This window comes from Muscardinus avellanarius, assembly GCF_963383645.1.
Source record: "Muscardinus avellanarius genome assembly, chromosome: 1".
NCBI classification, from domain to species: Eukaryota; Metazoa; Chordata; class Mammalia; order Rodentia; family Gliridae; genus Muscardinus; species Muscardinus avellanarius.
Window position 1 is genome coordinate 50,035,631 of NC_137786.1, and position 24,823 is coordinate 50,060,453.

Consider the following 24,823-nt stretch of genomic DNA (forward strand, 5'->3'; position numbering starts at 1 on the left):
AAATTCATAACATCTCTCCAGTAGTTTGGCTTTATTTTTTTTTGATAGCCTCTAAAACACACCTGATTAAAAAATATACATGAATAGATACAGATAGCAGTAACTACAGATAAACTGGAATCATGGGCTCTCTGAAAATCAGACATTGCATTTTTTCCTGCACAACTATTTTTAGCCACAAACAGTTCTGCTATCTTGGTAAATTATTGCTGAAATATCTGTTGCCAGCACTCTCCAAAGGTCACGAGTTCTAGTGCAAACCGTGAATAAAAGGCCTCTACATTCCCATGTTGGACTAGTCTACAGCAATCAAAATAAACTACTTCCACTTTAAATATCAATTATAGTTTATTTGTCATGAAAATAATCTTTAGTCCTGTTTCTTTTTTAAAAAGAAGGCTTTATTTGCTTTACTAAACATAGAGATCCATCTATTAAACATCACTCAAGATATATATTATTAAAGAAATGCTGGCAGCAATCTGTAAAACTGGGGGAGAAGGAACTTTTCTCATACTCTCTAGAAAAGGTTCCAGATACCGTACCTGTTCTCAAGTGGGATTGAAGAGCCCAAAGGGGTATTATAAAGTGAGCAGATCTGCTGGCTATGGTGGCACATGCCTGGAATTCCAATTCTTGGGAGGATGAGAGAGGAGGACCTCGGGATCTAGGACAGCCTCAGCAATATGAGATTCTCAGCAACCTAGTGAGCCCCTGTTTAAAAAAAAAAAAAAACATTATAACGGGGCTGTGGGTGTAGCTCATATGTAATATACCTCTGGACTTAATCCTCAGTGACACACACACACACACACACACACACACACACACCAGATGTCAGTTGGCATTCTCAAGTTAAACAATTTAATCAATAATTCTCCAAAGTAGAATTTGCAAAAAGTGTTAGATTTTAAACAAAATCTTAGATTCACTAGGGAATGATGAAACTAATAGAGCAATGCAAATATGCACTAAAATACTAAAAACACTTCTCTTAATTGGGTTATCACCCTATTATCCCATAATTGTTACCATTTTATTTCCCAAATTAAAGGATAAAATGTTAAGGTTAACTAGACACTGAAACATAAAAATCCACCAGAAGGTACTCATTATGCTGTTAGTTAATGAATATACCTCATCTATCCTAGGAAATATATTTACTTCACAAAATTAAGGCATAAATGCATCTCCAAGTTGATCAAAATTAGACAAATCTGTTTATTAATGTGGTCCCAGATGCCAATACTCAAATGACTCAGGTACGCATGAGCAAATACCTTTAGACCCAAAATTATAGTGTATATTTTATAGTAATTTGTTTGCCAGAAGACCCAATAGACAACAATGTCAAGGTATTATATGTTTTGTAGGTTATGATGGCTTAAGCAAGGAAATGCAAAAATGGTTACAAATGTAAACTGTAAAATTGTAATTTCCCATGTCTGATTCTAAAGTAGATGCTTCAAAATATTAATATGCAGATATAAGCATAATCTCTCCTTAACACTAATTTTAGTAGGTAATACCAGTCTTACTTTACTCCAGGTCTTTAATATTTATAGGTTTTTGTTCTTAAGGATAAAAGAAAAGATATGGTTTATGATAGCAACACCCATATAATAAAGTCATTTTTACCTGATTACTCTTTTAATCATGATAAATCATTTTGTGACAGACCAAATAAAAGGAATATTTAGTTCCTTCTTTCCATACACAAGCAGCTTACAAATGGAGGGTTGTTGTTTTTTTTTTTTTAAGGTACAGTTCCTATTTAAAAAAAAAAAAAAAAAAGTCCAGAGACTCTTCTAGATGGGGGAATGAGTCAAGCTCCTGGATAACACAAGTGCTAAGTGATGACCCATATGTCAATTAAATTTGCTAGAATCTGAAATATGAGTTCCCTGAAGGCTGATACAGGAACACGAAGATGTGTAAAAAATCAAAATGAGAAACACCTGAATACCATTACCAGGTTCATACAAAGAGTGCAAGAAACCTTAAAAATCTGCTACAATTTTCTTTTACAATTTTCTATACGGAACATTTATTTTCTATCCTTGTCAGAGTCTCTGAGAGTAATGATAATCCTTATGACAGCTATTACTGATCATACCTAAAATTTAAAGTAACTATACACAAAAATAAAAATAATTTAAAAATCACACTTACAAATGAAGTAAATGCATGCTTGTATTTACTGAGCAACATATACTTTTACAGTATATTTTGTGAGAATTTGTAAGAAAATCAGTTAAAATCTTCAGCATATATTTATAGCAGATGACCAGAAAAAGCTGAAAATGAATTTGGCATACCTGGTCAGGCCAATGTTCTACAACAAATCAGAATTTGAGATCTTAGGTTTTAAAAAAGTATAGGCTGAAAAAGAATATATTTAAGTATTTAAAATGTGGTCACACCCACAGAACGCTGCTTGCTGGGAGATGATGCAACATATTAGTCAGGAGCTGGCTTTGCAGTCAGACAGTGCTAGTGACTGCCGAGGAGCCAAAAACGTCTACAACGGAGGTTAAAGAACACTGAAGAAAGGAACTGAAGAAAACCTTGGAAGATGGGAAGATCTCCCATGTTCTTGAGTAGGCAGAATAAATGTTGTCAAAATGTCCGTATTACCAAAAACAAATTACAGATTAAGTGCAATCCCTATAAAAAATACCAGTGTATTCTTCACAGATCAAGAAGAACATCCTAAAATTCATATGGAAGAACAAAAGACTCAAAATAGTCAAAGCAGTCTTAAGCAACAAGAACCACACAGGAGATTACGACATCTGATTTCAAGTTATACTACAAAGCTATAAAGCAAAAATAGCATCATATTGGCACAAAAACATATACCTAGATTAATAGAAGATACAGAGACAAATCCTCACAGTTATATCTAGCTGGTTGTTGACAAAGAAGACTATAAAATATATCCTTGGAAAAGACAGCCTTTTTTAACAAATAGTGCTGGGGAAACTGGGTAAACATATATAGAAGAATGAAATTAGACAGCAACCTCTCACCCTGTACAAGAGTCAACTCAAGATGGATCAAAGACCTAGAAATTAGACCAGAAACTGCAATTACTAGAATAAAAAACAGGACAAATTCTCTAACATATAGGCACTGGTAGAGACTTCCTCAATAAGAACCCCAAAACTCAGGAAATAAAACTGAGAACCAGTAAATGAGATGGCATTAAACTACAAAACTTCTGTATAGCAAAGGAAACAATCAAGTCTGAAGAGAGAGAGCCTACAGAATGGGAGAAAATCTTTGCCAGCAGGCCTCTAGTGTCTAGCATATATAAAGAATTCAAAAACTTAACACTAAGAAAAAAACCAACTTAAAAATGGGCAATTGAATTAAACACTTTTCAAAAGAAAAACAGAAATGGCCAACAAATATATTTTAAAAGTTCAACATCGTTAGCAATCAAAACTAATCTGAGATTCCACCTAATCCAATTAAAAATATAATTATAAAAAATACAAACAATAATAAATGCTGGCGAGTATATGTGGAAATAGGAAACCCCCTGTTTTCTTGAGTGGTGCTAAGAATTGAGCCCAGGGGCATTTGACCTCCAAGCTACACCCCTAATCCTACTTTTTAGTTTGAAACAGGGTCTCACTAAGTTGCTGAGGATGACCTCGAACCCCTGATCCTCCTGTCTCAGCTTCCCAAGTACTAAGACTACAGAAACATACCCCCATGCCTGGCTTAATAGAAATTCTTATAAACTGTCAGTGGAATTGTAAATTAGTAAAAACCACCAGGTGCAGTGGCACCCACCTGTACTTCCAGTACTTAAAGGGCTGAGACAGAAGAATTGCAGGTTCAAGGTCAACTTAGAAATACCCTCAGCAATTTAGTGAGAACCTGTTTCAAAATGAAAAAAGAGCTGGGAGTGTATCTCAGAGGTAGAATGCCCCTTGGTCCAATCCCCAGTATCACAAAAAATTAATTTAAAAAAATTAGTAAAACCACTACAGAGATCAATATAGAGATTCCCTAAAAGACTAGCTAGCTATACAACTCCTTGGTATCTTTCCAAAAGAATTAAAGTTAGACTACTACAATAATACATGCATACCCATATTTATAGCAGTAAAATTCACAATAGCCAAATTATGGGACCAACCTAGGGGTCCATTAAGAGATAAATAGATGAGTATGTGGTATATACATGTACACAATGGAGTTCTACTCATCCATAAAGAACAAAATTATGTCATTTGCAGGAAAACTGATGAACTCCAGGATATTATGCTAAGTTAGGTAAGCCAATCTCAGAAAGTCAAGGATAGTATGCTTTCTTTGATATGGAAAAGCTAGAATGAAAAATAGTAAACAAAAAGGACTTTAATCAAATGAGTGAAATCAGTAGAACAGTGGAAGGGAATTAGAGGAGGAAGGTCAGGAGGAGAACAATGAGGCTTAAGGAAGGGAACAGTTCAGATAAGGCTATGGCCATGCATGGGTATGACTACCAGTCTCTCTAACATGTATGGGGAGGCAGGAAGGGGGACTAACAGGGATGTAGAGGGAAATATACCAAGTGATGCATGCATCACATTGAATGTTACTATAACGCATAAATACAATGAACCAAAATTTTTTTAAAAGTGTCACTTGGCTTGCCGGGCGTGGTGGCGCACGCTTGTAATCCCTGCGCTTGGGAGGCAGAGACAGGAGGATCACGCAGGTTCGAAGCCAGCCGCGTGTGCTGGCTTAGGAGACCCTGTTTCCAAATAACCTAAAAAATAGGTCTGGGAGTGTAGCCCGGAGGTAGAAGGGCTTCCAGGAACCCCAGTACCACCAAAAAATAAATAAATAAATAAAATAAAAATAAAAATAAAAGTGTCACTTGGCTCAACCCACAATCAAAGAAAGGGGATTACACCAGGTATTAAATATTTGGAAGCAGGCATCAGAGGGACTATTTCAGATGCTGTCTAACACTGAAAGAAACAACAAAAACTGTCATTGTTTGCTGACATGTATAAAGTGTAGAGAATCAAATTTTAAAAGTCACACTAAATATTTAGAATTAATAAATTCTAGCAAGGTTACTGGACTCACACCAAAAAATCAGTAAACAAAAACCAGTTTTATACTATATACAAGCAATGAACACCCAAAGAGAATTTAAAAATAACATTTACAATAAGCTCAAATACCAACCCATTGATCAATTGAAAAGTAATTGTTAAAGACAGAGGATGGCACTCTTTATTATTATATGTATCTGAAAACTTTCATATTTTTTAAAAGTATCAAGTACATTGGGAACAAAAAAATTATAAACTCTTACAAAGAAATATAATTTTTCTCACTTAAATGAGTAGAGAGATAAACCATGTTCATAACTGGAATTCTTAATATTGTAAAGATTGCAATCCTCTCCAACTTGATTCAAGACAATCAAAAACAAAATGTCAATATTGTGTGTGTGCATGTGAGACATACTATTAAAATCCATACAAAAGTGAAAAAGCCAAAAGTATATGGAAAAAATATTTAGCAATATCAGTAAAGACCAAAGTAAAATCATAATCAGATGCCATTATCACATACTCAAAACAATTCAAACTCTGGCAATAGTCTTCAAAAGAACTCTCATACACTGATAATGAAAGTTTGCTATAATCACTTTGGAAAACTATTACCTTCTATCAGCTTCACCTTTAAGTGGTGGTTAAAGTCTTTGACCTCTCCATAAGTATACTTTTCTAAAATAAAAAAAGTAATCATAACAAAGAAAAGCAAAAAGCATAACAAATATATATACTATATACTTCCAAAAATGAGGAAATTCTGGGAAACAAATTCTACCATGAAGAGTAAATAGAAAGTTTTTTTTTTCTCTCTCTCTCTCTCTCTCTAAATAGAACACCAGAGTCTGAGACTGAATCCTGAAACTCTAAAACCACACCTGCTGCAATACATATTTGGAACATAGGTAGTACTCATCACTTCAAATTCTTTTATCCTTTTTTTTTTTTTTTTGGTGGTACTGGAGATGGAACCCTTCTACCACCGGGCTACACTTCCATACCTATTTTATATTTTATTTGGAAACAGGGTCTGTTAAGCCAGCGAGGCTGGCTTTGAACCTGCATGATCCTCCTGCCTCCGTTTCCCAAGCACATGGATTACAAGCATGCGCCACCACGCCCAGCTTTTATCCATTTTTAAAGAAGCAAAATCTCTGTCCACTACAGAAGGTGCTCACATCCTGCCATCACAGGGGTGTCTCTCTAGTGCAAAAAAACCATCCTGGGAAGTACTATAAACCAAGGAGTAGGTGTTACTCTCAGAAACCTTCTTGTTATTCCATAATTCAAGTATTAAACTGTTTTGCAAAGGAGCAAAGTAGAAGGATGGTAGGAAGGAAGGAATGAAGGAAGGGAGGAAGGGAGGGAGGGAGGGAGGGAGGGAGGAAGGAAGGAAGGAAGGAAGGAAGGAAGGAAGGAAGGAAGGAAGGGCTTCTAGAGGCCAATACAAAAGCCAAAAATCTCACTTCTTATTTTCATGTAGAAATAAATGGTGTGAAAATATTGGCAACAACATGTTAGGATGCTCTCTAACTAATCTCAATAATGCCAAAAAAGGAAAACACCAGTTATTATATATAAAAAAGATATTTATTTACATTCCATTTACTTTTAAAAGGATAAAGAAATAGAAAAAATACAATTATAAAGGAAGTAGTCTCATTTTACTTAACCCATTTATGTTTTTCACAAAAACAACAAAGATTTAATATAGAATTACAGGTCTAAGGGTACCTAAGGATCTGTCCAGTTCAACCTTCTCCTTTAGCTTAGACTGAAATTATATCATTTTTGCCAGGTGAAAATCTATTCCACTTACAGGTAAGCGCCAACTCATACATATGTTAATAAAAGAACCACCTTTAGTAAAATCTGCCAAAACTTCCGACAAATCTGCAGTAGAAGACACAGGAATCACAATGCAGAACATTAAGAATTTTCACACAACAATGAAAAATGGAATTTACACAAGAAAAATCAGAATTGGCTATTATGTCAATAGCGTCACAGTAACAATACCCAGTGTCTTTCATATTCAAGTATATACATCATTCTTATGACTAGGTTATAATAAAGACATCAGTAACTAGAATGTATTCACAAATATTTTATAAACAAAATGAAAAACAACAAACAGAATAAAACACCTTACCCTTAAGACTCTGTAACAATTCCAAACTTTTTTACATTACCACTATATTTGACTCATAATTTTTATTAATTTGTACAACTTTAAAAATAGCACTGAATTTTATAAAAATACTGACAAATGGCCCAATATTCAAAACTCTGATAATCTGTATCTGTAAGTCAATAGTCTGTATGTTATGCTTTCCTTTCTTCTGGTACCACCACGGAGGCCTCCACACACTGTCACTGAAGAAGACTCACATCCGAAAGCTTCTAGTTCTTTGGAATGGCTGGAAAGGCTTTTTTAGTGCCCACATGAACAGCTGTGGTTTCGGTTTGGGTTTTTCAGGAAACAGAAGTGCTTCACTTTCTGGTGTAGGAAACCGTTCTTGGTAAACTTCAGGATAGGATTTCTGAAACTAAACGAGAGTCCCAATAAAAGTTTAAAACACACACACACACACACACACACACACACACACACACACACACACACACTAAAATTGGCATTCAAACTTTAATGTAGGAGACTCTGATCCCATACCTCACTGTTTTTGTTAAATCATTTGATTACATCTTTCCATTAATCCACTCTTCAAATATACTCTTTTAATCATACTTCTTGAAATTTTCTCCATTGCTAACACAGATAGATCTCATTTTAAAAAATATTCATGATGGGCGTGGTGGCGCACGCTTGTAATCACCGCGCTTGGGAGGCGGAGACGAGGATCGCACAGGTTCAAAGCCAGCCTCACTGGCTTAAGAGACCCTGTTTCCAAATAAAAATATAAAAAATAGGTCTGGGAGTGTAGCCGGAGGTAGAAGGGCTTCCAGGAACCCCAGAACCACCAAAATTAATTAATTAATTAATTAAAAATTTAAAATATTCACAAGTAATTGACTTGAATATAACTTGTGTTCTATAAGTTAAAGATAATTTGGGCCCAACTCTGTTTCACACCCTCCTTGCTTCTCCAGCTCAATCTCTCTAGCTTATGCTCAAATAGAAGAGTTAACATTCTAGCGTATACTGCTTTATAAAAAGCTGAGAGAGAGTCTATGTATTCTCCCTTTGGACCACAGCATTGAACTCTTCTCCAAAGGTACTGAAGGCCAGGTGTAGTGGTGCACGCTTGTAATCCCAGTGCTTGGGAGGCTGAGACAGGAGGATCGCACAGGTTCAAAGCCAGCCTCAGCTACTTAGTGAGGCTCTCAGCAACTTAGACCCTGTTTCCAAATAAAGTATAAAAATAGGTCTGGAAATATAGCCCGGAGGTAGAAAGCCCCTGGGTTCCACCCCCAGTACCACCAAATAAATAAATAAATAAATAAATAATATGGCTGGGGGTGTAGCTTAGAGGTAGAATGTCCCTGGGTTCCATCCTCAGTACCAAAAAAAAACAAAAACAAAAACAAAAAAAACCAGTACTGAGAGACACATGAATAGAACCACCAGCAGGTGCTCTGTGTGTAATCCTAGGTCTATGGTATAACCTGGAATCCAGGTGCATAGTTGGTTTCAGTCTTTGAAAACAAATACCATTCACTTGACCGCGGATCAGTCCTTAGAATGGTCACAGTGCACCTATTCCAAGTTAAAAAACCATTTTCTGAATCCCTAAGCTATGTTACCTAACATCACAGAAGTAAAAACTTAGTGATGCCTGGGGCAAAGAACCAGTTGATACTGTCATCTTAGCCAGTGGCTTTTAAACTCTAGACATTTGACATTTTATGAATTCAATCTGATTTAACTTTCAAAAAATCAAATAAATCTATCCTTACATTTGGCTTCTTTGAAGGAAATATTCTACTGGTTTTTACATCATGCCACATAGCAAAACAAAGGATAAAGCTGGGCGTGGTGGCACACGCTTATAATCCCAGCATTTGGGAGGCTGAGACCCGAGGATCACGGTTTGCGGACAGCCTCAGCTACTTAGTAAGGACCTCCGCAAATTAGTGAGACCCTGTTTCAAAATAAAGAATAAAAAAATAGGGCAGGGAGTATATCTCAGAGGTCGAATGCTCCTGGGTTCCCAGACCCGCAAAAAAAAAGGGACAAATATTAAAGAATAGCTCCTATAAATGAGGAATTCAATAATGCAAGATCTACATTGAGGAACAGAGATTTAGAAAATTGACCACAGCTGCTGTATGTGGTGGCGCACACTTGTAATCCCTGCGCTTGGGAGGCAGAAACAGGAAGATCACGCAGGCTCAACGCCAGCCTCACTGGCTTAAGAGACCCTGTTTCCAAATAAAAAATATATATATAAATTAGGTCTGGGAGTATAGCCCAGAGGTAGAAGGGTTTCCAGGAACCCCAGTACCACCAAAAAAAAAAAAAAAAAAAAAAAAAGGAGAAGAAGAGAAAAGAAAAGAAAAGAAAAGAAAATTGACCACAGCAGTGTAAATCAAAGAAACTCTGGAATATATGAACTGAGTAATACTTTCAAAACTGCTATGTCTCAGAAGATGAGATTTATATTAAAACAGAGAATAAAAAGGAGAACCAATGTAAAAGCAATAGAGAGGAGAAAAGTGACTTCCAAAGAACACCCTTAGTACCTGCTTTAACTTTTTTTTCTTCTCTTTGTTAGAAAGCTTGGCATCAGTTATGACTTCCTCCAACAAGGCCGCCAGGGGCTCCTGAGACCCGCATGCTCTTTGGTATTCAAATTCCTCGGGACTAATTTGGCGACAGAATGAAGGGGCAGATAAAGTGATGTCCATATCAGCTCCTGGGTATTTTATCTGAGACAGAAGGATACAAATTAGTTTAGCTCAATTATGGCATGCCTCCTAGTGGGAATGGCATGGCACAGCTCAATTCAATTAAGAGAAGCAGTATTGAAAAGGAAAGTGTTTCCATAATTTCAAAGTATTTTCATTTAAAGCCAAAGTTTTACCTTCCTCCTCTACTTTCTTTCTTTCTTTTTTTTTTTTTTTTTTGCGAGTTTGGGGATGGAACCCAGGGGCATTTGACCTCCGAGCTACACCCCCTGCCCCATTTTTTATTCTTTTATTTTGAAACAGGGTCTCACTGAGTTGCAGAGGGCCTCACTAAGTAGCTGAGGCTGTCTGCGAACCTCGATCCTCCAGTCTCAGCCTCCCAAATGCTGGGATTACAAGCGTGCGCCACCACGCCCGGCTTCTCCTACTTTCTTAAACTCAAGATCATATACACTGTGAACTAGACAGGTCCTCCCACATCAGGAGAGCCTGATTCTCCCGCTCTCAGGGATGGACAGAGGCTCCCATTTAGATTAGCAGTTTGGTGGTATGAAGTACCTACCCATCCCCACCTGTGTCACCAAGAGATTCGAGTGAAAAGAAATGTGCAGACACTGCTCCAGGCAAAAGGAGGTCAGGGGATAAGAGAGAAAAGGCAACCAAGGAGAGCCAATAAACAAGCAGCCATTAAAAATACTTAGTTTCCAGGTTGGAGGCCAGCCTCAATAGCTAGGCAAGGCCCTCTGCAACTTAGTGAAACCCTGTTTAAAAAAATAGGACTGGGGTGTAGCTAAGAGGTAGAATGTTTCTGGGTCCAGTCCCAGGTTAAAAAAGAAAAAGAAAAGATTTCACAGTCCAGACTGCACCCTACTGTTCTGTATAAAATTCCCACTATTTCATTTGTGACTTTAGCTTAAAAAATTTTTTTCCCCAGGAGCCACAGCTAAAAATAAGTCTGTTGCCAAGAGCGGTGATACATTAAGCACATTCCATGCCTCAATATCAATTTACAGACCAATTAAAGACAACCTCTTTTAATTTAAAGAAGGACAGAAAAGAACCAAGGTAACGAATGAGGCCCAGGTAGAGTGCGATAGCCAGAAGCCAAGGGCATGACAGAAACACAAGACCTCAAGATTGAAGGGCACAGAGGCAAAGGGCTGCAGACAAGGTAGGAAGAAGGCTCCTGTCAAAATCACTGCCTACCTGGCAATTTATACCCAGGTCAGCTCTGACACTGCCCCCAAACAATTCTCTGGAATATCCATTTCCAGAAAAGCACTGTTCAAATATGATACGACGTAGGGGCTTAGGGCCTACTCAAGAGAACAGAGCTGTAGGCTCTCGGTGCTATCAGGAACAATGGCTTAGCAATTCTACTGAGTGCTTCCAAGAGAGAAGTAATTGGACAATTGAGCAGTTGCTGATTTTATTCAGCGCACATTGCAGTGGCTCTTCATAAGCTCATGCTTAGCTGCAGTTAAGTTAATCATTATAGCTCAGCCTTCTACTCATCAAGTGATAGCAAAAGGCTCACAAAGCTATGCCACTGCCACACTATGTGCTGGGCTGTGCATGACACACAAACCTTGCAAGAACACAGAGCAACAGTCTCTGCATGACAGTGCAGCATTTATTTTCATTTTTACTTTTTTAAAGCTTAACTCATAAAAATTCTGGCAAAAAATTAAACTAAAACATCAGTAAGATTGCATGTATTTATGTTTATAATAAACAAAATAGGGAAAGGTGCAGAGAAACACACACTCACTTCCTTAGGCTACCCACACAAATGTGAACTGAAACGGTCAATCTAAAAATTTAATTTTATATTACTTGTAAAACAAAATAATAGAATCTAAATATTAACCAGAGGGTATCACTTAAATAAATTATGATATATGTGAAATACCATGCTATCAATAAGGACATTAATAATAACAATAATGATGATAACAAAAACAGCAATGGCAGCTTTTACTTAAAAGGTTACTACTTGATAAACATTATTGCAGGCATTTTACATATATTAAGACATTTGATTCCCAAAACAATATTATGAGGTAAATATTAACTAGCATGTTCCCATTTACAGATGAAGAAAAAGGGAGGTTGGAGCAGATATTAAACCAGAGTAGAATTATATAACTTGCCTAAGGTCACACAGCTAATAAAGGCACATCAATAATTTAAACACCATTTAGCTTCAAAATCTGCTCTTGGTTATTCTAGTGGCAATCAAGAGCATTTAATAAGCTGGGTGTAGTCGTACACACTTGTAATACCAATACTTGGGAGGCTGAGACAAGAGGATCCCAGGTTCAAGACCAGCCTCGGCCACTTAGTGAGATCCTTGACAACTTAGTGAGATTCTGCTTCAAAATAAAAAATTAAAAAGGGCTAGCTAGGGGTGTAGCTTGGAGGTAGAATGCCCTGGGTTCAATTCTGGATACAAACACACAAAAAAGGAGTATTTAGTGGTGGAGGAATTTTTTTCATTGTATTGTTAAGTAAGTGAATGAGAGACAAAGAGAGAGAAGAAGGGAGGAAGACAGAGAGAAAGAAACACACACCCAAAATACCTAAGACTGACTATGAACACATTGATGTATATAATCTATATTACCCAAATTTCTTTAATATATTAAGATGATAACCACATAGCTCTAACATAACAAAATCATACATAAATTCCATGAAGTTTTCAGTAACAGCAAACACATATGGTCCTTACTACATGCCAAGACCTGTTGTAAGCCTAGAGAGCTTATACAACTATCCAATGTCAACTTTACAGGACCGGTAACCTCTCCTCTCTTACCTGGACCCTTCGTAGATGAGCCACGCGCTCCTCTATAGAGGCCTGCAAAGCCAATGGGACTTTCAGAATCTCCTGGTAATTGTCCATCAGAAATGTCACCAACCTAGCAGCTAACAACTCATCCAAGTCTACTTCATCCTTGGAACACAAGATGCAGCGGGAAAATGTCTGAACCATCTGGGTGGGGGTGGGGGTGGAAGGATAAACACAGATGAGTTGGTTTTTTCCCTTCTCTGAACTGAATACAAACTAATTTAGAGAAAGCAAATGGAAATAGTCACTGAGAATTGGCTATGGTGCACAGTTTGCCTCCTGCCAGGCACCTGACAACTGGCTTTCTCAGATGAGTGAATTGTTTAGAAACCAGTAAGAACATAATATGTATCTTCCCCTTTTTTCTTTTTCTTTTCTTTTTTTGAAGTACTGGGGATGGAAACCAGGGGCATTTTACCTCGGAGTGACACCTCCAGACCTAGTAGCAAAGGGCCTTGCTAAGTAGCTGAGGCTGCCCTCACACCGTGATCCTCCTGTCTCAGCCTCCCAAATGCTGGGGTTACAGGAATGCACCACCATACCTGGCTTTGTCTAAGGAATTTTTAACTACTCCTTTTATGAAAAAGTTTTATTCTCTTTTTCTCTGAAAATTACTATCACCAAGACTCATATCATGTAGCACTTTTAATTTCAAAGTACTTTCCAGGCATTGATAATAATATTGTAATCGCAGTACTTAGTTTTTAACCTGATAACATTATGTCTTTTCTAACACTATGTCTGTTAAAAATAAGTTAACAATTATTTTCTCTATGATTTGGGCTATATGTTTGACAATTAACTTTGAACACAGCTAATAGACTTTACATTAAGTGATGAGACTCTTTTATAGTAAATAGAAATACAAACTATGCTATTAATATAATTTTACAGAATTCATATTAACTACTCCATTCTCAAAAATATTCCCTGGACTAGAGAGGATATTTTTATTGTTGATACTCTTACTTCAAAGCATATAAGCATGAAATCATGTAATTCTGTTTAAAAAGATTTGATGTCATCAACACACTTCAAATAATATCTTATCTTCACTTACACTTATGTGTACAAACTCCCAGGCAGACATTTATTTGCCTAGAAACCATGAACCCCAGGGGGATCTATAAATGCCTTGAAATCATATGCAAAATTTTTCATATATTCTTACAGGGAGTAGAAACAAAGCTTTCTTCAACTTTTCAAAATAGCTCATTACCCCTCCCCCACCCACACCCACACCCACACTCCACCACACTGAGCATTGCTCTGATCTTATCCTGTACTTCTTAAAGCTGGGCCAGGGAGTCCCCGGGAAGGGCCCAGCAGCTTACCAGAGTATAAAAAGGTCACACACTGCCCTGAAGCACCAATTTGCTCCAAGACTTTTTTTCAGGAAAATTATGAGATTTTGTTATAAGTAAATTATGAACATAAACTAAAAACACAAACTGAGAGAAACAAGTATAACAAGTTGTTAGACGCTGGAAGACAAGAATGGGAATAGGGGAAATGTTAGCCAAAGGGTGAAAAGTTTCAATTAAATAAGGGAATAAGCTTTAGATCTCAGCATGGTAACTGTGGGTAACAAGAACAATGTATTATATATTTCAGAATTGGGGCAAGAGTAAATTTTAAGCATCACATAAAAATAAACAGGTGAGGTGGTGGACATGTTCATTAGCTTCAGTTAATCTTTCTACAGTGAATATGTATATCAAAATATCATATTATAAAACTATGGATCTCACTATCATGGATAGGGAGGAAGGGAGAAAAGGGAAGGAAGGAAGCAGACCAAATAATGTTGTATGCATAGACGAATCAATGCATCACTATGAATTTCCCTATCATATACAATTATAATGCGCCAACGATTTTTTTAAAAATCACTATCTTATAAATATATGCAATTATTTGTCATTTTTAAATAAATCAGTATAAAAAAACACAAGCTGACATTACAATGCAGAATTCAAAATTAGTAGGTATTTTTAAACAAAACTGAGAAATATCACTCCTTTTTACTCCTTTGTATATGATGCGTCTCTCTCTTGCTGGATATAAGAGATGCAGCATATACATCTCTCTCTTTGGGCTTTGCAATATTTTGCCCTACAGTTGGAGAAAAGGCTGTTTTCTTGATAGACCACTTACCCCTTCTATCCACCCTTCATTCTCTTTGTGCTGAAAGCAGGGACGGTAGGTATCAGCTTGAAGAGTGGTAAGACATGAGGCAGCAGACATCTCTGCACCCAGGGTCTGTTCCCCACTCACTCTGCTTCCCATTACATTCTCAGATCAGAAGCACAATACAGTCTGGCTGGTGGCTAGCCATGACTCTTCCAGCCAGCCTCTGATTGCTGAAACGATACACTTAACTCAGATGGATTTCATCCCCAAACCCAAATCACATTCAGTGCTAACAATTAACCTACCAGTGTCCTGGTGCCAAAGCCATCACACAGTGGTGGCATCTCTTTGTTCAAGCAGATCCTTGCCATCATCCTCATCAGCAGCTGTAACTTCCTCCTGTTTTCAGGAGGTAGGAGGAGGCAACAGATCTGAAATGCTTCCACCGCCGTTTTCTCTTTCTGCAACAAACCTGATTCAAAAGAGAGATATCTCTTAATACCTGTGGACTGCTTGACTCTGAATGTCCACATTTTCACAAAATATACATTATTGAAAGTATGGAAAGTATTTTCACATGTTCAATCAAATGAATACAAATCCACTGTCACAAATCAGCATAGAGAAGATTACCATCAACCAGGGATCATAGGTAGAACAAATGCAGCCATTTCTCCCTCCCACACACCAGAAAGATACAACTAAGTGCTCATAGCACTTTTTCCCACTGACCCTAGCCCCCCACAATGTTAGTAAGTCCAAGGTGGCATGAGCAGAGACTCAAACCCACCACTGCTGCTCTAGGTTTTCCCCTATGTGACATTCCCACATAATCAGCAGGGTCACCATCGTTCATAACTCACGTGCTAAATAACATGGATAGCCAGGCATGGTGGTATGCACCTGTAACCCCAGTACTTGGAGGCTAAGACAAGAGGATCATAGGAACTTAGCAAGACTCTGTTTCAAAATAAAAAATAAAAAGGTCTAGAGGTGTAGCTAAGAGGTAGAATACTCCTGGATTCAATCCCTAGTACCAAAATAATAAACAAAGAAACAAACAAACAACCTGCCCCCACACTCAGTTCATTGCCAAGTGGCTTTGCTTCTTCCTAGTAGTGCCTATCAAATAATCCTTCCTCGAATGGCTATATTTTGGAGTTAAATATGCTGATTCAATCATTACATATATATACATATATATCAGCATATATAAATACACACATCAACCATCCTCACCTCAGTTATCATTTTGCTAAAAATTAGGGTATTCTAATAGTATGCTATTTCCAACCATATTTGTCTCTGAATACTCAAATCCAATTCCTAAAATGATGTGAAACCACTTCCGCCAAGTTACTTATCCTAAATGCAACCTTTTCAAGTTCCCACCAATGTTTGACTTGAGGCCAAAACCACCTTTTACAATGAATAAATATTTGCTGACCATGTATGATGCACCAGGAATCAGGGTAGATCCTTTAAGTACAAAGTCATACCCAACTCCTGCTTTTGAAGAGCTGTGAGGGGAGCCTGTGATCACGAAGTGACAGAAGGTGTGTAGTGCTGCTGGTGGCAGAGTGGGGGTTCCACGGCACTCAGTGTGACCGCGGCACAGGCTGCAAGGGAGAGCCTGGCAGAAGTGAAGCTAGAAAAGACAGCAGAGATGAGGTCCTGGTAGACCCTGCCAGACCAGACTAGCCAGACCAGACTAAGGAGCCTTGGTTTGATCCCAAAGGCAATCAATGTAGGGGAGAAAAAGGGGACCATAAGGGAGAGATTGGGGGGTTAGGGGCTCCTTTGTTTTTGCTTTGTTTTCTGTAATGCTGAGGATCAAAACTAGGGTCTTTGTACATGCTAGGCAAGTAGTCAACCACTGACCTACATTCCCAGCCCAAATCCTTCCTGTATCTGCAGGTTCTGATCCTCCTTGATGCACACAGAACATGTTGCTATTGATTGCCGTCGTACTCATCTATGAAGGCCTGCTTTCAATTCTACATAACCAAATTCATGGAAAGAAAATGGGCTTCTGGCCATATTTTAATTTACTCCTTCATTTATCTAACAAACTTTAATTAAGCCCTGCCTATATCCCAGAAACTATTTTAAGAAGAAACATAAAGTGGGGAATAAAACAAACTCCTGGAGCTTGCTTTCTAACAAATACTAAATGAGAGATAATAGAAACATAATGTCAGGTGTAAAGATGCCATGAAAAATAATAAAGTAGAAAAGGGGCAAGGGAATAGGGTTGTGCTCAGAAAAACATCTCCAGCATTTCAAAAAACACATCCCTCACCTCACCTCCCTCCCTCCCTCCCTCCTTCCCTCCCTCTCTCTCTCCCCCCCACCCCCAAAAGAAAAGTGACTTGTGAGTGGAGACCTGAAAAAATGAGAGTAGGACTGGAAAATAGTGAACAAACAAACTTCAAGGTAGAAGAAAAGGCTGTGACACGGCAGCATGCGTGGAGTGTGCAGAGAGGAGTGTGCCCAGAAAGAACAGTAAAAGTGAGGCTAGCGAGGGGCCAAGAGCCAGGTGACACCCAGCCTTGGAGGTTCAGCTTTTTCAGAGCTTACTATTATGCTATCTCCCACTGTCTCCTCTCTGATGTGTTGGAATGTAAGCTCCACAAAGACAACGGTTCTTGTTAGTTCTGTTTATTGATACAGCTTCAGCAGCTAGAAGAGCACCTGGTATATCAGAGTTCCAATAAAATTTTTGGTGAATAAATGAATGAATATATGAATGATAGAATAAAAATGACCCAACCTTGCTGGGATTTGAATAAGAACATTTGGATTAAGCCAATTACACATTCTTGAACAAGTCACGTAACCTCCACGAATCAGTAAAACATTAGAACAGTCATAAAACCAAAACAATGTGCTGTAATAAGGGTCCATAAGCTGTAAACGTGAGCCCAAGTAAATAAAAAGCTTCAATAAGCCGGGCATGGTGGTATACATCTGTAATTCTAGCCCTTGGGAGGCTGAGAAAGGAAGATTATAGTCAGTTCAAAGCCAGCCTCAGAAACTTAGCAAGACTCTTAAGCAATTTAGTAAGACCTTGTTTCAAAAGAAAAAGAAAAAGGGTTGGGGGTGTAGCTCAGAGGTAGAATGCCCCTGGATTCAATATCTACTGCTAGACACACACACACGCGTGCACGCACACACACACACACACACACACACACACACACACAATCACACAGCTTCAATAGCTTTGATTACAGTTAGTGCTACAGTAAAATTTACATTAAAACTAATACCCAGGAGAAAATGTGGTAGGAAATGAGACATAACTCTGTAATCTGGTTAAGGAACGTATTGTGCCGATACAGAAATAAATTTGGCTCTGGGCCTCTGTAACAAGAAAGCAAGTAAAATTTTACAATGTCCCAGCATAACTACATCACTGAATAATAAATCATTTATGTCTGCTCTCCAAACCCCTAACTATCTAAATAGCTGCATATTTATATTATATAGTATAGAAAAAATATAAACCTATGTAAACATCATCCACATATAATGCTTTAATAAATTTGACCATGTGTAACTCTGAAAAGCTCTGTCACAATTATAACTATAGATCAATAAAAGATTTTCATTACTGTATTATTATAATTTTATATTTATTATTATTATTATTATTATTATTGTTATTATTATTATTATTATTATGTAACAAAAGATATGTCTGGCTCCCTGGTATTAGAAGGTTCTTTTCTGTTGTTCTTTTTTTTTTTTTGGTGGTGGTACTGGGGTTCCTGGAAACACTTCTACCTCCGGGCTACACTCCTAGACCTATTTTTTAATACTTTTTATTTGGAAACAGGATCTCTTAAGCCAGCGGCTGGCTTCGAACCTGCGCGATCCTCTTGTCTCCGCCTCCCAAGCACGGGGATTACAAACATGCCCCACCATGCCCGCACGGGGATTACAAACATGCCCCACCATGCCCGGCTAGAAGATTCTGTAACAACTCAAACTCCCACCAGTCCCATACTAGAGGTTAAATCCTGACCAGTCCCATACTAGAGGTTAAACTGACTCCCACCAGTCCCATACTAGAGATTAAATCCTGACCAGTCCCATACTAGAGGTTAAACTGACTCCCACCAGTCCCATACTAGAGGTTAAATCCTGGGGAATTCTATTTCTGAGCTACACCCATATCCCTTTTTATTTGTATTTTGAAACAGGGTCTTGCTAAGTTGCTTAAGAGTTTCACCTAGAGTGCGACTGGCCTTGAACCCATGATTTCCCTGTCTTAGTCTCCCAAGTGCTAGGATTACAGGTATGCACCACCATGCCTGGCTCTTCTTTGCTTTTTATCTGAAAAAATGTGGATGCCTTTGTCAACATGAGTGAGAGAAGTATCACCACAGTTAACAACCATTTGATAGTTGGTTCCTGATTAACACTAAGATCATAGAAGCCTTTGATGGAATTGCCTATTAATTCATGGTGTGCAACACCATTTTCTTAAAATCAGTGAAGGTTGTTTTGTTTTCAATCATATTCCCTTGAGAAACTATTCTGGTTAAAAAAAAATGCAAAAGTCTGGAGATATAGTTCAATGAAAGAGCACATACCTAGCATGCACAAGGTCCAGGACTCAATCCCCAGCACTAGTACCACCAACAATAACAACAAAAATTGCCAAATTCAGCCAGTTTTTAGAATTTGGAGCATCTACTCTGGTCTATGGAATGCAGAGGGCAGGCTGGCATGGTAGTTAAGACCATCTGAAACCTTCAAGATCTGGGTTCCTATATTAACTTCACAATGTAACTAGTTATGTGACCTGTAAGCCCTAACACCAGCTTCTGTAAAGTGTAAAGAATAACTAAGAATCATTAAATTAAAGGACTAGTATATTACAGCATTCCCAGTAGAGTCTGAAATACCAAAAATACTAAATAAGTTAGCTGTTATTATTGTCCTTAAGATTACACTAATAAAAATACAACTACTCTGCCTGTTTTAATTTTAGGCAAAACATTTAATAACTTTTCACCTGCTAACTGATAAAATAACTTTTTGACACAACATAAGATATGAAGGACCAACACAATTGTTAATCTGTTTTCTTGCTCCCATTTGATTAATTCAAATAGATTTTTTAAAAAATCACTGGGAAAAATAGAAAAAAAGTTATGCAATGTTTATAAGTGGCAAAGACTAAGAGTAGGAACTCGCAATAAATGCTATCTGTTTTTGTAAAGCTATACAAATTAAATAGTATGATGCTACCTTAAGACAGACAAGAACCATTTAAAAAACAGACTTTACAAAAGTCCATCAAAAGATCAATACAACAATGAAAATCTAAAATACCATAGAAAAATTGAAAATACTATAGAAATACAATAGTATTTTCCCATACTACATCTAAGAATTTCATATGTGGCAGAACTATCAATACAAATCAGTAAGAAAAGGATGATTTATTCAAACAGTAATGTTGGAGCAATCTAACAACCATGTTTGGAGAAAATTAAAGGGCAATATCTTACCTTATTAGAAAAAAAAGGATAATTCTGTTTCAACCAAGATGGAATAAAAGGACCACACTACTATTTCCTCTAAAAATCAACTAGAAAACTGAACAACCTGTATTAAAGTAGTTTCCAATGAATCAAAGCACAAGACCATAATCCTGAAAAAGGGGACAAAACCAGTGTGCACTACAATCACCCCAGGACCTTGCCCAGAGGCATATTCCAAACCCTGGAGCAGAGATGGGGATCTCAAACAGTCCTGAAGTCTCAGTTTCAAGTAGAGGGAACCATGCAAAACAAACAAACAAACAAAAATTTTTTATTTTTTATATCTTTGGTGGTACTGGGGTTCCTGGAAGCCCTTCTACCTCCGGCCTACACTCCCAGACCTATTTTTACATTTTTATTTGGAAACAGGGTCTCCTAAGCCAGCACGCGCAGCTGGCTTTGAACCTGTGCGATCCTCCTGTCTCTGCCTCCCAAGCGCGGTGATTACACGCATGCGCCACCACACCCGGCCAAACAAAAATTTTTAAATCCATAAATCTACTTAGAACCCCCTGGATATTTGAGGGAATGAAAGAATATGTATAAAAATATAAGATGAAACTCAGTGAGGTTACATAAAAAAAAGAACTAGTGATCTGTAAAAGGCTCATAGTAGAGAATTCTGCCAATCACTGAGAGCATTAATTAGAAAGCCTAGCAAGGCTATGCTTCAATAGTACCACTAAAATATCCTTTAAGTAAAGGCTATTCTACTGCACCCTAACAATAGTTTTAAAAGTAAGACAAAAATGGTCAAGCAGAAACTCAAGAAAATGAACTGCCTAAAAACACAGCTCAACTCTAAAGGCAAACAACAAAACCCAGCTCTCCTCAGTGAAAAATTCAGGGTTCATCATACAATAAACATTACAAGACATGCCAAGAAGCAGAAAACATGACCAATATGCAGGATATAAAATAATAGAAAGTCAATAGAAACAGTCCCAGAAATAACAGAGATTAAAAAAATAAGCAGACAGGGATACTACAAAAGGTATTCTGTGTTCATTCACATATGTAAAAGAAATAGGAACACAGTGAGTAGAGAAATAGGAAATATGAAAGCGAGCCAAGTGGAACATCTACAGATGAAAAATGCTGAGTCCCAAATGAAACACTGATTACAGGAAAACCATGCCAAATTAAATAAAACAAGAAGATCTCAGGGAACATGAATATATGCAATAGAATCCAACCAAAATAGAAGCAAACAAAGGGGAGAAATGAACAGCACTGCAACACACTGTGGAAAGTCTTCAAGCGATCTGATATCTAAGTAATTAGAAAAGTAGAAAAAACACAGAAAAAATATTTGAAGAAATAATGGCCAAAAAGCTTTCAAATTTGTGAAATTTTGCCAACAGTCAAAACAAATCTAATGAATCAAAGCACAATAAACACAAAGGAAATCACATAAGAGCACATTATAATTAAATTCCTAAAAATCAGAGATAGGGAAAAATCTCAAATGCGGTGATTCAAAGACATATGTACAGAACAACAAAAATTAAAAATGAGCCTCAAGTAGTGGTGTACATCTACAATTTAAGTACTGAAACAGGAGGATTGCAGGCTCAAGACCACCATAAGCACTTAACGAGAGAGTAACCTAAGGAAACCCTGTTTCAAAGCAAAAACGAAAAAAGGACTGGAGGTATAGCCCAGAGGTAGAATGCCTCTGGGTTCAACCCCCAGTCTGTCTGTTTCTGTCTTTCACACAAACACAACACACACACACACACACACACACACACACACACACACACACAGTGAGAGAGAGAGAGAGAGAGAGAGAGAGAGAGAGAGAGAGAGAATGAGAATGAGAATGAATAGGGAGCCTGTAAGTAAACCCATATATTCAGAGCCAACTGATGTTCATCAAAGGAGAAAGGGCAGTCTTTTCAATGAATGATTCTGGAAAAATTGGATATCCAAATGCCAAATGTTTAAAAAAAATTGTTAAAAAATCAACTCCAAAAACCTAACAGCAAATAATAAAAATTTAAGAACTAATTAAAAACTAGGTAATAGATCTAAATAAGCATTTCTTAAAAGAAGATATACAAATAGCTAAAAGATACATGAAAGAATGTTAAACATCATTAATCATCAGCAACATTCAAATCAAAACCTCAATGAGGAATCATCTCACACAAAAAAGAAAGGATACTGCAAAAAAATGAATAAAGATAACAAGTACTGATAAGAATGTGAAGGAAAGGGAACTTTGCACAATGCTGGCGGGAGTATAAATTAGCAAAATCATCATGGAACACAGTATACGGGTTCCTTAAAAAATTACAACTAGAACTACCATATGATCCAGCAGCTTCACTAATAGGTATGTATCTAAAAGAAATGCAATCTGAACTCTAATGTTCATTGCAGCTCTATTCACAACAGCCAAGGAATTAAAACAATCTAAGCATCTATCAACTGATGAATGAATAAAGAAATGTGATTCATGTACACAATGGAATACAATCCAACTCTTAAAAAGTAAGATAAAATCCTGTCACTTGCAACAACATGAACAGAACTGGAGAGTATTATATTAAGAGAAGTAAGTCAGGCACAGAAAGGGTGTGGATCTCATTCATATATGGAATCTAAAAAACTGTTATAAGACTTCCGGGAAGATAGCAAATGAGGAAGCAACACATCTCAGTAGTGCTGTCACTCGATCTCCATCACTGTGGAAGCAGTCTCTTGACAGGAGAAAAAAAGCAGCAAAAAATTGAACAAAACAATGAAAAATTGAAAGGTGGTAGAAGCAACACCAGAAGACAGGAAAGAGGTCAGAAAAGTACCTCACTTGATTCCCCTGGGGAATAGGCAGTGCCACCTTGCCTAACCACACCAATTGCTGGCACTGTGGTCTCCAGAGAACCCCAGCAAAAAAAAAGCAAAGTTTTACTTGATACAAAGTAAGCAGCTGCAGTCCATCAGGACTATAAGCTGCTGACACCTCGCCTCATGTTCCACAAAGATCCTACTGCCTGCACGCCTGCTAGAACTTGCGGCAGCAGTGGCCAAGCTGGACCTTATTCAAGATCCAGAGGGGCACTCAACACCACAGGTAAACTAGCCATCTCCAGCATAGCTTCAGGGGACAGCATAACAAACAATAGAATTACAGGGTCTAAGACTTTGGGGTTCACCCAATGAAGGTGGAGGTGGAGACTGCTGACAGATACAACAGAGGAACAAATTAGCAGACAGATCCCAAGGCCAATCAGGCAAAGAGGCCTAGAGACCGCAGAGCACAAAGCCCTAGCAGTATCTCTAGAAATTGCCACAGACCAAATCATGGTGACTGGAGAGAAGTCAGACAAACCCAGCCCTATCTGTGGGAGAATGCAGACCCCAGTGTATACTGAGTCTGTTCCCAGTGGCACCCACCACACTTAGGCAGGGAGAGACAGAGGCTCAACGTCTGTGGAAAGCATGGAGACCCGCAATTACACTAGATCTGGCCCCACTGATATTGACTACCTGGATAAACACAGAGAAACTCAGAGACAGGCCCTGTGGAGAGCTCAGAGACTCAGGCTTGCAGTGGGAGAGGCACCTGTGGCATCAATACAATCTATAAATAGTAGACTAGTCCAAATAGTAATTAGAATCTCACTCTTAATAGATGATGACTCCAAAAATGAAGGCACAGTATATAATTTTAAAGAACTGACAGCATGAATTGGACATAGAAGAGATATGGGTCAATTAAAAAATAAAGCTAACCTAAGAATAATAGGCATAGAAGAGGCAATCAAAGCTGAAACCAAAGGAATCAATAATCTTTTTAGAAAAGTAGTATCAGAAAAAAAGATCAAAACACAATACAGGAAACATACAGAACCTCCAGCAGACAAGATCAAAGAAAAGGTTCACCATGCCATATAATAGTCAACTTGACAAACAGAGGCTAAGGAGAGAATCTTAAAGGCAATGAAAGTAAAATACCAAGTGATGCTCGTAGCAAACCAGTAAAAATAACTCCAGACTTCCCATACTAAGTTATGAAAGCCAGAAGGACCTGAGCAACATATTCCAAACTCTGAAAGAAAACAACTTCCAGCCAAAACTATTCTACCTAGCAAAACTATCTCTCAAATTTAATGAGGAAATAAAAACTTTCCATGACAAAAATAAACTGAAAGAATTTATATCATACAAACCAGCACATAAGAAAATATTCAACGAGATTAATTAGAGAAGAATTAATAAACACCAGAACTAGAGAAGCAGTAATACCCATCAAACAAACAACTAAGCAAAGAAGAAGAAAAAAAACACTACCTCAAACAGAAGTTAAAATTCAAAATGTTAGAAATTAAAAA

The 24,823-nt window shown here is 37.6% G+C and overlaps 1 protein-coding gene across 3 annotated transcripts in view; it reads right to left on the reverse strand.

Annotated features, from left to right (window-relative positions):
* Positions 1-7,456: 7,456 nt before the first annotated feature.
* DEPDC1B (DEP domain containing 1B) overlaps positions 7,457-24,823 on the reverse strand; it is a gene marked incomplete at both ends in the record, with an annotated part of 88,746 nt that continues 71,379 nt past the window's right edge. For 2 of the 3 annotated variants that reach the window (XM_080719721.1, XM_080719719.1), the window contains 4 exons: positions 7,457-7,618; positions 9,774-9,959; positions 12,760-12,936; positions 15,231-15,397. In XM_080719721.1, coding sequence (XP_080575847.1) covers positions 7,457-7,618; positions 9,774-9,959; positions 12,760-12,936; positions 15,231-15,397 — 692 coding nt within the window. The remainder of the gene's footprint in view (positions 7,619-9,773; positions 9,960-12,759; positions 12,937-15,230; positions 15,398-24,823) is intronic. The other variant, XM_080719720.1, reaches the window with a different exon arrangement.